The sequence below is a fragment of the Falco naumanni genome, chromosome 10 (genome assembly GCF_017639655.2).
Source record: "Falco naumanni isolate bFalNau1 chromosome 10, bFalNau1.pat, whole genome shotgun sequence".
NCBI lineage: Eukaryota > Metazoa > Chordata > Aves > Falconiformes > Falconidae > Falco > Falco naumanni.
The window spans coordinates 25,124,841-25,141,905 of record NC_054063.1 but is presented as its reverse complement, the minus strand read 5'-3'; the positions used below and the strand labels follow the sequence as shown (position 1 = coordinate 25,141,905).

At 44.0% G+C, this 17,065-nt stretch overlaps 1 protein-coding gene across 1 annotated transcript in view; it reads left to right on the top strand.

The window, feature by feature from the left end:
• CDH4 (cadherin 4) overlaps positions 1–17,065 on the top strand; it is a 466,523-nt gene that overhangs the window by 427,030 nt on the left and 22,428 nt on the right. The window contains exon 9 of the mRNA XM_040607978.1: positions 15,599–15,784. Within this exon, the coding sequence (XP_040463912.1) occupies positions 15,599–15,784 (186 nt within the window). The remainder of the gene's footprint in view (positions 1–15,598; positions 15,785–17,065) is intronic.

Below are 17,065 nucleotides of genomic sequence, written 5' to 3'. Positions count from 1 at the left end.
CCCTGCAAACATTTATCTTGTGTACAGGCGAGTTGTGGGTTTTTTCTGTACTAATATAGATCTGTAGCTGAGCCTCTGGCCAGATGCTCACCCCCGCTAAACAGGGGGTGCAATGAAATTAGTGTTGGTATTTCAGAGATTAAAAGCCAGCTAAGACAGAACAATGCTGGATAGTCTCTAGTGAGGTTTTATGTAAGGTGGAAGCATCTATTTTGCTCACGGAAGGAATGTCTTTAATTCCGGTGGAATCTTTAACTCCTATCAGGCAGGATGCCCTTTTCAGTCTGACCCGTGATACTGTTAATAGCCATCCAAGGGTTTCCACTTTATCTAAGGAAATGCATAATCAGAGGGGAGGAGAAGTTAAAGAAATCCATGCCTACACTTGACTCGTACAAAGTCTATTTTTATCGTATTCAATCAGGAACAATCAGGCGCAGAGAGGAGACGCAGATGAATTTGCATGATCAGACTTCTGTGTCTTAAATGTTAATTAAAAGTTATTTTAAATTTGCCTACTGTGCAGAACTTGTTTTTATAGTAGCCTGTGTAAGGGAAATATTATTTCACAGGGCTGAAGTGCTCATGATTAGTTGAGCTTGTGAATTCTTGGGAAAACCTGCCTGGCAATCAACCTCTACTTTAAAAAAAAAAAAAAAAATGAAAGAAAAGAAAAAAAGAAACTGGGCTATTCAAGTTCTTTAAGCTCCTGAGCCTTAGGAGGTCTTATTTAAAGCTACTTTAAAATTTGCCCTTTGGCACTGCTTTGAGAATCTCCTCTTCCGAGGCTGAATCCAGTGGAGCATGTTTTAAAGAGGCAGCTCGAGGACCACATCCCCTTCCCGCTGCGCTGCCTCGCTGGCTAATCCCGGCACTGACTCCCATTAGGAACAGCTCCAAAGGTTTAGTACCCGACTCTCGGGCACGGGCGGGCGCTTCCCAGCTTCCAGCGCCCAGGTAGTGGTGGCTCTCGGCCTGGGAAAGGCAGGATGCTCAGAGGCTGCCGGTGAACTCGGAGCAGAGCACCTGGGACGGAATAGCGGTGCATAGAGAGATGCTCATATTCAAGCAGAAGGGGCTGTGTTGCAGGGTAGGGTTAATCAGGTTACAAAATGGATTTGGCTGATCAGTGATCAGTGGAGGGGCAAGTACCTGTTGCAGGTACATTGGGAAAAGCAGTTCTTGCCATTTTTAACTGGGCTATTTAATTAATAGTGTCAGATCAGACTCATCTCTGGCTGCTACAGTAACACTGAGTTAGTAACTTGGCTGGTACTGGACTGAATCGGTCGGCGTTGAAATCCACAGAGTGAAGAGCTCAGCACTTCATGAGCAAAATGACATGGAGAGAGACCCAAGTTAAAAGGGCTTTTTGTTTTTGGCACTCCACTGCCAAAAACATCTGACCTTTGTCTGTGCAGGTATTCTGGTTCCTCAGAGTACTGTGGAAAATGCTAATGAGCCCACTCCGAGAAATGCTTGGAAATTTGAAAGGGAAGCAGGCTCTCCATGCAGCACTGCCATGCTAGCATTGTCCTTTACCGTAAATAGTTCTTCCTTCTCCCGTTTTGATTTTTCCTTCCCATTTTCTTTCCCATGTCCACCCTGATGTACTAGGGCGCATCATTTTGTGAAGTTAAACAAGCCAAGATCCTCCAACTCCTTTTTACGTTACAGCTTTCCATTCTGCTGGTTATCTTGCTAACCCTGCTGTGCTCCAGGCTCTGCTCAGATTTCTTTTTTCTGACCCAATTTGTATATAGTAATCCAGATGAGATTTTTCAGTGTCTTCAACAAGAGCACTAATATTTCCTAGGATCAAATTTGCCTTTTTCACAGCCATGGCATAGCGCTCACTTAGTCCTCCTGCTCTGTGAACTTGCCAATATTCTGGAAAAACAAACAAGCATAAGCCAGAATTTTATTCCTTGTTCTGTGTGCATTTGTTCTCATGTTAATTGTTTGTTTGAGGACAAAATATAGCTGTGCATCAACCAATGCAAGAGCAATGCTGTCCAGAGCTGCAGAAATAGCTGATGTGAGCTGCAAAATGTGATTTTTTTTTGCAAGTGGCAAAGCTTGGGGTGGATGATTCACCTGGTCTCCAGCCCCCCAAGTTGAATCCTGCTGAGCTCTGGTTTTAAGGGTGAGTTAATAATAGCAAAGTAGCAGAGAAAACCCTCAGCTTTTCCTTCCGACTGAAAGGTACTGAGTTCCACATGACTGTGATGTATGATCTCAATAGGTCTAGTTTGGAGAAACAATATTTAATGGTGGTAGGAAACCAAAATGGGAAACCAAGTCAGCCTGCCAGTGGTTTGGGGTTTCCTAAGCATATTTATAGCCAGATGTATCCAGAAGCATTCAGCACATGTGAGCATTATGAGAAGTCCCTTACATGCATGCTCGTGTTTTACGAATTAATCTTACACTGTGCAGGGAGAGCCCAGCGGGAACGGGGTTTCAGTGGGATTTCCTGCAGGCATACGAATGGACCAGGATGTCTGCCAAGGGTTTCCTAGAAAGAGGTCTTACCACACCGACCCAGGAAGACCCAGTGGGAGTGGGTGGCTAAATATCACCCAGGACTCGGGCATGTGTCCAAATCTGAAAAGGACCAAGGGCTTGAATCTTGAGCACCATGTACCTGATGTGCCAGCATACAGACTAGAGCTGTGGATGTGGTTGCCCATTCAGATCTCACGGTCCCCATCATTACACCTGCACCATTCAGAAAGTCTACAATAGCATTTTAATATAGATTATCCTGGATGCTGCAGTATTTAAAGTCATCAGCGTTATGCCCATGGTGTAATTCCGAGGCGGTTGTCACAAGAGGGAGAAATCAAGTTGAACAGCGCAGGTCAGAGCTGGCAAAGGGAAAGACCTAATACCATGGTGAGAAAATTTACAGGACTGCATTGTTCTACAGCTGAAAACAAACCCTGGAGTCCTGGAGTTCTGTACAGTCCTGCAGACGGGCTTTATCGTTAAAAATCAATTGTGCTTTCACGGAAAATCCCAGGTGGCTGTGTTCGCTTGCAGTTTTCCAATCAAAATGAAGCTCAGCCGAACTATGCAGTAAAGCTTGGGCTGCTACAGAGCTGTCGTTGTCTAACTGAAATAAATTATTATATTCAAGTGAAGCTAATATGCCCAGTAGCATTTGGGTACATGAGCATCTACCTAATTCTCTGTGCATTTCAATTAAACATGTAGTCGATGAAGTCTTAAAAACTACAACTCAGTGTAGTTTTCCTAAATACGAACTCAGGGTTTATAAATTGAAGTGGGATTTCTGCCTTTCATCGCAGGTCCTGTTGAAAACCTTTGTCATGAACAAACAAACAAACACAGACTAAGGACGTTAGGCCAAGAGGTAGCAGTAGCAAACTGAGAGAGCACAAGCAGAAGCAATATTCTTTCTTTCCATCCTGTCTTGCCCAGGATTCTGCACGCTAATGCTGGGGACATTGCTGCTGCAGACACGTAGGTTAGCTCTGGTTGGGAGAGCGTTTATGGCTGCGTAGAAATTATTTCCAGCTTCACATGCCTTTTGAATCAAATAACCTTTGGAGGTGGATCCCTACCTAAATGCAAAACCTGTTCATCAGAGCTTAGGAAGTGTGATGCCTGCACAGTTTGATTCTGGTATGGAAAGAGTGAGATCCCCAACTCAGGGAGCAGATTTTTTTTGTGAGCAGTGCGGCTCCTCCCAGGCACAGCATCTTTAAGGGCTTAGAGGCCCTTCCAGTGCAATGCGATGGAAAACAGGGCACGTTTCGTACTCTCTTGTGGATACTCAACTTTTGCTCTTTATTTTATCACCTCTTTCATCTAAAATGAAAGATATTTCTCAGTCTATAAGAAAACAATAATTCCTCATGTCTTAATGAAAAGAGCATCAGCCCCTTCTGTGATTTCTGTCAGGTCTTCATTCCAGTGCAGGAGATGACAGAAACGATGAAATACCTTCGAGACTACTTAGTGTAGTCTGCAAGATGAATAGATAGATACAAAGATGTGTATGTACAAATACGCAAATATAGATATGTGTGTAGCTAGATTCAAAGCATAGATAGATACTGATATAAGGCAAACAGTCATTAATAATATCCAAGTCTCTACTCCCAGATAAATTGTGGTTTATATGAATTATTCCATTACAGTGTGTGGGTATATGTGCATTGAGATAAAAAAATGTGGTCTCCTTCATAGAAGTCTCTTACTAATAGACCCCATTAATCAAAACGTAAATTTACAGTGGCTTTTGTTTTGTTTATTTCCCTTCAGTACATTCATTTTCAAATTATCACCAAATTAATCATGTACAGTGCTTTAAACCAACTGCCGTTTGGTGCAACAGTTCTGGTTCCTCTCCATTACACTGAGCATTAGTTATTAAGGCACAGTTCAAGGCTGTGTTTAGCCTGATTCTGTCCTGAACCTAATTGGAATCAGCCAGATTCTTCCTTGTAAATGGGTCAGTCACACAGAAAAAACATCAAATGTAATCTTGAGATTGGAAAAAAAAAAAAAAAAAGAGAATATAATTTTATTTCTCTTCATTGATACCTGCCTGGTGGTTAAAAGAAGGATTAAAATGAGGTCATTAAATTTTCCTTGGAGACAAAACCCAGACCTCAGTGGTAATATGATTAATCAAATATAAAAGTGAAACTACCCCGAATGTATAACTCATTTTTATAAAATATCTAATTACTGAAATGTCGTCTGCTGCAGAAAAAGAAGGGGGGGAAATTAATTGCAATAACAATTCAAGAAGATAAAGTTTTTCTGAATTAGGTCTACACAAGAAGCTAAATTGAGTTAAGTAATTTTGGTTTCAGGAACACCCTTGATGGAAGTTAGTAGTAATGAATTTTTCAGACCTCAGAGTTTAAAATTGCCAAAGACCAGTGATTTTAAAAAAGGGAACGATGGTTTCATTACAGATTTCAATTTTCTGTCACCAAAAAAAAAAAATAATAATAATAATAGAGGAACATAAAAAAATACTCTATTGGGCTTTCTCAGATAGGACACATGTACTGCTTGGTGTAAAGTCAAGTGTAATACAACTTTCTCTCTCGGTGCTAGAGAGTGCAGCCTCAGCCGGTTAGAGCTGCAGCCCCGCAGGGGGTCGAGCCCACGGAGCTGCTCATGCCCCCCTCCTCAGCACGTAAGCGGTTGCAGTCCAGGAGTAACAGCCCAACCTCTGCCTGCGTACCTCGTGCACATACACCCACCTGGAATGTACAGCACAATGCTCTGCTCTCTCTACAGTGCTTTCAGGTAGCTGTCATTAACAGGGCTGAGCGGCATGTCCGTATCCGTCATCAGCGTTGTAGTGATACATAATAATTTGTTTTGACGTTTGATTTTCTAGCCTGCTGTTTTCCTGGGTTGTGCGGTTAATATTAGCAAAACGCAGATGATACTTGTACGCTGGCAAGACTGCCCCTGCATGCACGCGGTGTGACAGCACCGACGGCTGTCGCTTGCCGTAACCCGTTCGTCCTGAGCCAGTTCACTGGCAACATCTGGCAACGCTGTATGTCCTGGTGCAATGTCTCATTTAGCAGGGACTTCTGTCCTCCTCCTCCTCCTTCCCTCGTTAATGTGTATGGGATCTGAGGGAGAAGCCATAGACCACATCCCAGGGCGATGCCTTCCCTAGTGCTGTGGGGGAATTGCCCAGGAAAAGGAGGTGCTGGGACGCGTGGGAGGTGGGACGCAGCCAGCTGTTCTGGACAAAGTGTCCGTAGGCAAAGAGAACTTCTGCAGAGAAATGCCCTTCCTGCTCTGTGATGGAAATCACTGTGGTCTCCCCCGCCTGAGAGGTGTGTGTGGATTAGACACCATTCCCATCATCTCTGGTGTGTCGGTCAAGCTAAAATTTCAAGGAGAAATCAGATATTCATGCTCCTATATCCCACGTATCTACCCACACCAGCATTTCTTGTCTAATATTTATCTACCTGTAGCATTTCTCTCAAATCTGAATGATTTCTTCTAGACTGTGTGCCTCTGTCTGCTTTTGGATATTAAATATTAAATATCCATATTCTCCTCCTGAGCCCAGACCCAGCCTTGGAGGGCCCAATTGAATTGCCTGGATGCAGACACCCTGCACCATCCAGGAGGTCCCTGGACAGGCAAGGGCATCCGTGCAGCCCTGGCAGGTATGTCTCCACGTCTGCCAGATGTCCCACGCAAATACCCATTTGCGGTGGATTATTTCATTATCTTAAAAGTACACAGCATCTCAGGCACTGATGCAAGGCTGAGAAGTTTAAATACATTTGTAACTCAGTTATTGCGAGGCACTGAAATAAATCCCCTTCTGAAGTTAGCTAACTTCCTTGGGTCGGCAGGTTTTTAATTCTTCAGTATTCTGTTGCCTTAAAAACAGTTGCTTCCAAGGGATGTCATGTTAAGAGGATATATATCTGGAATTTCATTAAGCACATTTCACTTATGAAATCTTCAGTGACACGCTGGGGGGAGAGAGGAAAAAAAAAAAAGGGGAGATTTAGTAAAGGATTTGGTAGTGCTGTGAGTTTCCTCTTATCAAATATTTCTAACTGTCCAGGATGTCTTAACACTTCCCAATTGTAGAAGAAAGGGTCAGAACACAGAGAACAGCCAGAGTTAAAATCAGAGGACAGTTAAAAGGTTTCACATAGATTTTTTTGAGCGTGGTAGAGTTTTTCAAACTGTTCAGCTTCGTGTAGTAACATGCTTTAATTACCAAAAAAAATAACAGAGAAGAAATGATAACGTTTTCCTTCCTAAATTTACAAGTATATAGTGACTCTCTCTTTCGTGTGAACCCAGCATCCTCCCGCTGCTCACTGCATCTCTCTGCTACATGCGCTTTGGCTTTCCCGTTGTAAACACAGGTTCAGCAAGAAGCCTCTTTCTCATGGCAAGGCTGATGAATTACACAACATTTAATTTAATTTAGTCTTCATTCTCTGCTCTGAATTACTGTAAGCAGACGGGCATACATTTTTCTGTGTTGCCAGATTTTGATCTAGTTGAAGATGTCCCTGCTCCTTTAAAGGTCCCTTCCAACCCAAGCTATTCTGTGATTCTATGATTTTAGGGACTCTGTCCAAAGGTGGGCTCGGAGGGGCAGGTTTCCTCTGGTTGCTTCAGGGCAGGGCTGCAGCCGAACAGTCTGAGTTTGTCTGCAAAGCAGATGGGCTGTTCAGCAACCCCTGCAAGGCGGGGATGCCTCCCCCACTCCTCATTCCCTCCTCAGAGAAGCCACAGCACAGAGGAGCAGGTGGGGGCACACAAACCCTGTGGGTGCAAGCTCTCCCCCCACCAAGCATCGCCATTACATTTTATGCAGCCGTAAGGACATAAAAATTTAGCCGTGGTGGCACCGGCTCAGAAAATCACATCTTCAGACCACAGTAGCAGCACTTTTAGAATAAAACGTAGGCTTCAGTGCCTTTCTCCTACAAGGATGCTCTGTCCAGTGAGGAACCCTGATTATAACCAGACCTTGCAGGTTTTCTACAGCCTGATTGTGGTGTTCAGATCAAGTCAGAAAAAAAAAAAAATTCCCATGTTCTAATTCTGAGACTAATCTGAAAACAACAGAGATTTCAGTTGCAGTGAAGAGGAGGTTTGAGCAGGAGTCAGCGTGCAGACTGGCTGAGCTGTGCTACTCAAGGAACTTCTTAAAACCTTCAGTACCAGGATGATTATAGTGCACGTAAAAAATTCAGTTTCAGTACTCTTAAAATTCTCCCTTTCCCAAATATCTGTCTCCAGATCCCAAAGGCACACGAGTGTAGTAGAATGAAGCTGGGCTAATGAGCATTGATAATACACAACTGTGGGCTGGCTTCAGGGGCGGTGGGTTGGCCGATGTAGATAAGGTGCAGGTGTGGCTGGTTAAGTTAAGTGGTTGAGAGCAAATGAAGAGGGAGTAGCCGAGGAAGAGAGGGAAGGAAGAAGCAGAGAGAGGACACATGCCCTGGGTGAGGAGAGACCAGGAGAAGGCAGCAGAGGGACTGGCGTGAAGAGTGTGTTGGTATGTGGTGGTAAAAAACCTTGTCGCAGCTTGATAGTTTGGAGAGTGCTGCGACACATGAGCAGCTTTTATATGCCTTAAAATCTAAAAAAAAAAAAAAACAAAAACTCATTATTAGGAGTGGGCAGTTAATCAGAAAATCCTAAATGAGACTTACCAGCTTAAGGCCCTTCTTTATGAAACTGTATTCCAGGTGCCTGAAATGAAACATCCTCCTCTATACAAGTTTTATGAAGAAGTACAGTCAGACCTGTGAAGTATATCTTGCTTGCCTAGGAGCTGAACTCTGTCACACAGTTCATGTAAATCAGGAAAAACATGTTTTCTAAGTTTTGTTCAAAACAGTATGGTTTTTTGCTACTTTGCAGTGTGAAGGGGAAAGAAATGTGAAGTTTAACATGCCACCAAATGAATGAATTCTGTCCTCTTTTAAGGAAGAGGGTTATTTTAGAGCATAAGGGGACATGGCACAGCCTGTGCGTTGGAAAGCTGTCCTTCTGCTGCTTTGGCAGTTTGAGGTCACCATATCCGAACCACTGCTGGCCTTTGGGGATGGTGGAGCTTCACAATTGGTTGTTCTTTCGGCCTTTTTTTTTTTTTTCTTTTTTTTTTCTTTTTTTTTTTTTTTTTCCCCCCCAGCTGTACAAACCCCTCAGGTTCCTCAGCCGGAGCTGATGAGGTGCAGAGCGGTGCTGGCGATGCGGCTCACCCCAGCACACGCTGCTGCCAGCCTTTCCGTCCGGGAGCTTTTCCCATCTGGGGAGCTCAGTGGGGATCACAGGGCTACATGGCAATGCACTGGGGAGATCAATAGACTAATCCTGGCTGCCCTAATGGGTTTATCAAGTAACACAGGAATTAATTATGTTCTCAGGACCCAACACGGGCAGTGGAGGGCAGGACACAGATCCATCCCCAGTTCTACAGCTGCCTTGGGAGACATGAGCAAGTCACTTCGCCTTGGGCTCTGCAGCTGAAGGGAAGCATAGGGCTGTCAACCACTGTAAAGCAATGATGTATATGTGCAAAAATGTTTTATTATATAAATGTATATAATTATTTTTTTTATGAAAATGAAGCTTTGTAGGCAGTTCCAGCTGTTTTAAAATCTATGCCTCTATTTAACAGATAGTATTACTAATTACACCTGACAATCAAATAGTCTGCGGAAGGGTATCAGCTACCTTTTCCTGCTGTTCATTCTGTAGGCAAAAAACAAAGGTATGTTAGACAAGAGAGCAAATGAAATGTTCAAAGGATTCTTGTCTAAAACTGGAAAATAAAAGGCTGTGCTATCAGATCAGAATTTTAACATATACTGTTTCCACTGGCTCCTGACATAAAATCTTTTATTGTTGAGTATAACCATTGTTAAAGGTCACTGTTGCAAAGGCTACATCATTTAGACGAGATGAGATCCCATTTTGGATAAATACACAATTTTAGCTCCTAACAAGGAGATAGTATCAGGATTTGAATGTACCAGAGTGCCGGGTTACAGATTAAAGGCTTTTGTGTTCTGGAAACCACACTATGCCAGATTTCATGAGTTTCAGTGAGACGTGCAAGTCCCCAAAGTCAAGTAGGTTGATTAAAGTGGTTCTTTATAGCCTTTGAAATACAGATAAAGTACAACTTTCCTATGCGGGGTTAATGTAGACTTTTTTTTTTTCTTGACAAGGCTATATGCCTTTCCAAGGACATAATTTTAATCTCTTTTTAAACCTTTCATATGAACGTTGTAAAAAGCTCCTTTGTGTTGTAATGCATTTTTATAAAATATCTAAATTTCTATGCAAACTTCGAACCTCATTTCATAAGATATATTTATCTGGAAATGGTTATCTTGCAGCAGAATAGTGTCTTGTGTCATCATTTCTGTGGCATCTTTTCATACTGGCACAAGAATGTAACATCTGATAATGAAAAAAAATTAGTACTCATTTTCAGACATGCAAACTACTTTTTTTTTTTTTTTTAATATCCTTTTACTATTATGTGCTCTTGTCTCTGAACTCCTGGCAAGTACTCTTAAGAGTCTTTGAACCAAGGTGAAACCTGCACGTTCCTTCCTCACACCGTAGAGTCTGAAATGAAAGGGTTTTCTTCTACTTCTTCTGAAAGAAAGGGTATTGCTTTCTTCTCCTCTGTTCCTGCTTTGTCTTCATATTCAAAGAGTAGATCTTGTAATTTAATCCAAAACCAGTCGTTACTTGAGATGAAAAAACAACGCCAGTAAAGATAAAGCATAAAGCCAATGGGTCGCATCAGCTGCAGGAACACGGCAGGGGCTGTCTATACCCCTTCATAAGATCAGCTTCAGAAGTGCCAAACTGGTATTTTCCAAACTCATCCAGCAGAGATGGAAGTGGCACGCTGAGCATCGCTCAACAGTCTGGTAGAAACCCCCAGTGCAGCGGCGGGTGCATTGGCTCCCCCACACCAGCACTGAGCTGTCAGAGCTCCTTCGCAGGCAGGTGAGGCATTTTAATAGCACAGATCGCTGAAGATGCAGGCAGAACGTCCAGAGCATCCTTTAGAAGTCGGTGAGCTCGTTGTCACTGCTTCCCCCCGCTTGGATGGGCAGGGCTTGGTGCTGCCCGATGGCGCTGAGCCAGCATTGCAGCCCAAGCAAGTCGTTCCTGAGCGAGGAACGTGGAGCAGAACCGCAAGCTGGCAGCAGCGCCTTGGGCTTTACAGATAACGTTTTGGGAAGCATTTGCCACATGGCATGTAACTCGTCGGAAGTATGATCGGCGTACATGGACGGGCTGTGGGGTAGGTCCAGGTGAACGCAAAGTTGGAGCAGGGACGCTGCAGTGCAGGGAGTGTTGTGGGCATGAGCCTGAAAACAATGGCAGAGAGACTTATGTAGGGGTTGCTGGCTGGTGTAAAGCAAAGCAAGGGAGCTGTGGGCTGCCTCAGAAAAAAAGTGAGGATGTTGGTACTTAAAGTGATGATCGTTCGAGGCCACAGTAGACAGAGCAGTTCTTTAATAAAACCTGATTAAGACATGAGCGTCTCAAAACCTGATTTGCAAAATATGCCTGACTTTATGGCAATTTGGGGGGGGTTCAAGCGAGCTCACAGTCTGTGCCACAGCACCGGTGGAGCGGGAGCGTGGAGCTCGCTGTTTGATCACCACGGAGGCTGACGGCCATGTCTGACCTGTACAGTGTGGGGGGGTGGGATAACTTGCAGACCTAGCACAGTCATCCGTACAGCAAACAATATTGGAAATTAAAGGTCAGAGAATTGATAGGAAGGCTTAAGAAAACAGCAATTAGGCTGCTAGGAAGAAAAGCTAAATTACCGGTAGTAGGAGTAGGTGGGGGGAAAAAGAGGATTATTGATCTAAATATCAAGTTGGCAGATACACAGTACAATCTAGAGGTTTTTTACACCTCTGGGCTTATTCAACCCCCACAATAAAAAATGCAGGCCTATAAAGATGGAATAAGAAGCAATCAATTAGGATGGCATTTGCTTGTTTCCGCGCTGCAGCTGGGCAGGCACATCACAATTAATGATTTATTAGGAGATTTTCGTCTTTTTTTCCTATTTTTCACAGATTGCTGCAACCGGACCGCAGTTGTTTATTAATTTGCCTGCTATTCAAGCGTCTTTGTTAAATATTGTGCGGAAAAGGTAAACAGTAGGCTAGGATGCCTGCCGGTGGTTGGGAGTATGCCTCTAAGCATGGAGGAGCTGCGGGCTGGTGCTCAGGCTGGGTGCCTGCTCGCACCGTTTGCGTGGGCATGTGCAGCCCTCTCTGTGCGGGATTCCCTGGCTGCGCATCCCTCGGATCCAGAGCTCGCTGCCTGATGGGGTGGCCTGGCAGCAGAAAGCAGTGAGGGATGGGACACCCCATGCCATGGGCACACGTGTGCTCTCTTGCTCTCATTTCAGTTTCGCTCAACCTAGGGGAGCTAGGGAGAAGATGCAGCACTTTTCAGCAGTCATAGCTGTCGGAGGAAGGGCTCAGAGTCTAATAAGAGGACTGAGGTGCCCTTATTCTTCTGCATTAATCCATAGCTATAGGTCATAAATCACTGTTTCTCCAGGCAGTTCAGCCTTCAGAAACTACTTCTGCCTATAACAAATGTTGCATCATCATTAGCAAATCTTGGAGACAACACAAAAATCTTTCCTGCAGACATTCACGTGAACAAGTCTTTGCTTTTTAGCACAACCAGCTAGAAAAAAAAGAACATTGAAGAAAGGAATTCCCTTTAGAAGCAAGCCTGAATAATTATCTTTGTATTCATCCATCTCAATTCCACGCCTCCCTAGGAGTGGCTGCAGCGAGCTAATTGGTTTTGCTCTGCTGTGCAAGGCTTCACCACCCAGACCCCAGATTTATTGCACAAAGTCAAGTCATTGTGTGAATTCATCGTTTGTCTCCCCACGTCAATCCCTTTCTCCTCCAGAGTGATACTTGTCTGCGTGTTTATATGCTGTCAGGTACCGAGTGAGATGAAAGACAAACTCTGGGATTAACCAATTGTAGTATAATCTGAAGCAACCTGAAAATCAGAATGAATTATTACCTTTTCAGCAAGGCTTGACTTCAGACAGGCCAGTTCCAGCAAAATGAGAGAAGGACTTTTGCCAGCACGGGCTTTTATGGGAGGGGAGGAAAAAAGATGCTACAGAATTCAAGGATTTAAGAACATGTCAGGTTCAGGACAAATCCTTATCTGAGAAGGGAAGCAAAGTGTGTAACAATCAGCCATAGAAATCCTTGCGAATGGTCTTTAAAAAAGCAGTCTGGTAATTAAGGACTTCAAACACAATAATTGAAAGTGAAGCTAAATGAAATACAGGGGAATATGTGTAAATGCTACAAGTGTAGGTCAAGAACTGCTTTATCAATCTTATGTTTACTCCAGCAGCTCCTTCATTGCCCATTGTTTTACCTTGTTTGAATAGATGTGTTTTTCTTTATTTGAAAATCAATTGTAATCTTATGAAAGATAACTTGCAGCACAGGGAATGCTGAAAAGCAGCGTAGTGAAAGATGGCATTGTTCGTTATCCTGAATTACTCCAGGGTAGGGAAGGAATGACATCAAAGGAGTGTGGGTAGCTTTAAAGCTGCCATCCTTCCCTTAGCAGATGTAATTTAATGTCATTACTTAATTATATTAAAGGTAAAGACAATTGCGGACAGTACACACTACAGCATTTACTTATAATAATGATAGTGGGGGAGTGTTAGAAGGAGGAAAGACAGGCTCCGGTTTGGATTCCCAGTAGCTGCTGCTGTGTAGCTGCTGAAACTTGTTCTGTTCTTCATGATGCGTCTCTCCAAGATCTGCTTCTTAACCTGGGTGTCTTTTGAGGGCTTCTGTGATTCCAGTGAAGGTGCTGTTCTCATCAGAAAAATATTTGGCTTTTTAAGCATAATAGACAACATCCTCCCTCAGTGCTACCTGGGACTGATACTCCCTAACTGTACCTAATAGATATCAACAACTGGATGAACTCCTGGATTGCACCGTCTGTGCCTAGCGTTGTGGGGTTTACCCTAATGGAAAAGCTTTATGATCTGTTGCGATCTTCCTCCAGGCTTTAGACTGAGATGTGCTTGTGTATTTATAATTTTTAATATACCTCATATTTTTAAAATACGTCTTGTAGTAAACTTTTATTGCTATGAGCTGAAAACGGATGTTGTGATGGCTTTTACACGGGCTGCTGTAAAATCTGTTGGCAATTCTGTGGGATTTTTCCCGGTAACCCAAACTCGTCGGCAGCACTTGGGTTATGACACACTAAAAGGGTTCGGCAGCCTGTGGGGCTGGCCCTCTGAAATGTCTTAAATACAGCCGATGTCTTGCTCTTGATGGGTTAATTCTGTTTGGTGCTGTAAGGCACAAGCCTGGTAGCAACAGGTGGAAAAAAACATGGTCCTGGGTGACAGGTTTGAGGTGATTGCACAAAGTGCTCGACTCCTTTGAAAAGGCGATGCGATGCCTTGACGTTAGCAGTGCCACCCCCTCCTAAAAGAGGCTGGGGGCTCATCAGCTTGTCGTTGCTGGCATGCCATACAACATTAATTTAATGAAATGGGCGATAACTAATGTGGATTTAGTGCGAGACGATCCTGCTTAACTAATCTCCTTCAGTTCTTTGGAGCGGGTTTCAGACAAGGTTGATAATAGGAGTGTACATATGACATAATCTAATGGATTTTTCAAGAGGCTTTTGATAAATTTCCATATGATATTTCCCCTGCTTTAGCTGTGTGCTGCAGGGATTCCAAATTGGGCAAGAGAATGGGTGAAGAATGAGTGAAATCATGGGAAATAAAGCAAAAAGAAGATCTGAAGCATGTACTAGAATTAGAATTATCTTGCAGCTTCCCACTGTTCTTCCTCACCGCTCAGCATGGCTGGAAAGAGATGCCATCTGCATTCACTAATGAAAACTTGTTTAGGACAGGTGCATAACAGAAAGGAGGGCAAAATGCCATTCAGGATACCACTAAAGGGCGAATTTAAATTTACGTTAACATAAGGCAGATTGAATATTTTTGCTGTCAGTGGTGGAATAATATGTACTAAATATAAGCACACGTAACTGAAGGGCTCCAGTGGATGGGGAAGGGTTAGGAGTGGAAGGGGACTCTTGTGCTAACAAAGGAATGATTTATTATCATTTATATAACCTGGCATTTGTGCACACCAAAAGACAGATTTTCGGAAGTGCTCGTCTCCTGCAGTTTGGGGCCAGGATTGCAGTGGCAGACTCGGAGCCAGCCGCTCCCGTCGTTTCCCCAGTGTTTAATTTGCCATATGTCAATCAGAGTGTTGATTTGCAAGTGCTGCTAATAGGCGATGCTGAGAGATGAGGGCAGTTGAAAATTTGGGAATGTGTCTTACTGGCAGCTTGTGAGCCCTGAACACTGGAAGTATTCGCAGGCCAGGATCCCTGATCAGCCATGTGATAAATCAAGGACTGGGAAGCAGAAAAGAATGCAGCTAATGCATCAGGATGTGCCTGAACAGGACATGCTCCATGAAAATCAGTGCTAAGTGAGCGAATTAAGCACCAGGAAAGGCTGTGGCAAGATCACAAGAAACACTTCAAATAATGAGACAAAATCAAATCAAGGGCAAGAAAGAAAGAAAATTAAATAAAATCACGGAAGAAGCAATAAAATGCCATCACTGAAATCTGAGTGAGGCAAAATGCCTCAGGTTAAAGGGATATAGTCATCCTAAAAAATGCACATTGTAGTCTGCCATTTGTACCTGCTGTTGACATTAACTGTCTGATTGCTGAATCTGAATGAGAATGCCAGGGACATTTTTTGTTCGTTTACTTTGAGGATTTACTGAAACTTGGGCAGTGGCTGGGTGATAGCGGCTTTGTTCTCCTTTGGGCTAAGAGGTGAAACTAGGCTTCGAAAGGTTTGGGTAAAACGTTCAAAGGAAAAAAATAGGAAAACCAGTTGGCGTGCTGATGTAGGGGGGAGGAGAGGTACCTGTGAGGACCAGCAGCAAGCTCCCACCATGACGCTCCTGTCTTTCCTTTGCAGTATTCAGGAGAAGTTCCTGAGAACAGAGTGGAAGTTGTGGTGGCAAATCTGACAGTGATGGACCGGGACCAGCCTCACTCCCCCAACTGGAATGCCATCTACCGCATCATCAGCGGAGACCCCTCTGGCCATTTCACTATCCGGACAGACCCCGTCACCAACGAAGGCATGGTAACCGTTGTGAAGGTAAGGGGGAAGCCAAAGCAAATCCATCTTTGTCACCCTTTCAGCTAGCTAAGGCCACAAGGATCGCCAGAAGCCTGCAGTTGTTTCATGCCGTCTCTGCCTGGGAATATGAGTGCTCAGATCTGTTGTTCCCCATCTCTGTGCAGGAGTCCTGAATACTTCTGCTCCAAGCGTATGCCACTGGTTCAGGGTTTCCCAGCTCAGCCCAACCCACCATAAGCTTTCCTAAACTCACGTGCTGAACGCTCTTCCCAGCATCCAAGCCTGACCTCCGTGTCCTGCTCTTCCTTAGCTTTTTGAGCGCTGTGAGAGGGAAGAGCGCCTGGGCTGTGCAGCCCTGTGCTGCCTGGCAGCTTTAGGGCAGAGGCTGCACCTTCTCCTTTCTCAGCCAGAAAACTCCCTGTTAGCTGTGAGACAGGAGCGGCGTTTCACTGCAGGGGATCAGCCAAGTGATCCTCTGTGAAAGGAGGGAGTGAGGAGAGATTGCAGGAGTGAATTTCCTGGTAACAGAAGGAAAGGTTTTCCTCCGATTGAGTTGCTTGGCAGAGAAAAGTTGGAGAAACTTTCCTTTTCCTAGTATCAAGTGATAAACACACAGTGGGGGACAGATCCTCAGCTCAGGATAGTTCCACTCAGGTGAAAGCCATTTCCCAGGTTAAATCTGCAGAGAATCTTGTCCAAAGACTCTGAGAAATAAGACTGTAAATATCCATCATCCCTTCTTTCCTCCATCCGTTGCCCTCAGTGTTAGGTGAGGTGGAACCCTGAAGATATCTGCAGGTATCAAATGCTGTTTCCCTGCTTGCCTGCAAAGAACAAGGCTTTATCTTCACTTCAGCATTTCCTTCCTCTCCAGTTCCTGAGGCCAGCAGTCCAGGCAATGAACGCTTCTGCCGTCATTTCACACACAGGCAGACCCATTCGGTGTTCACTGAATCTCTTCCCAGAGAAGATGCCTGTGGATGCTCCCTCTGACTAAAAAAAAAAAGTGAAGGTGTCACAAATAGGCTGCTGTGATCTATAGGAGCTTGCATGGCATGTGCTGTGCACTGCACCTCAAAAGGATAATACGTGCTGTGATGGATAAAGCCTGCATCTTTTGATAAGTCTGGCCTTCTCTAACAAAAAGTTTTAATTAACAACTTAAGAAGAAACACTAATGTTTAAAGAATAACGTGATTCACGAATAGCTGTGTGGTGAAAAAAAGACCACCGCTCCCTTGTAGCTAATTAGTTACAGTCATTATTAATACATACAGCTTGGGTATTAGGGAAAATGAC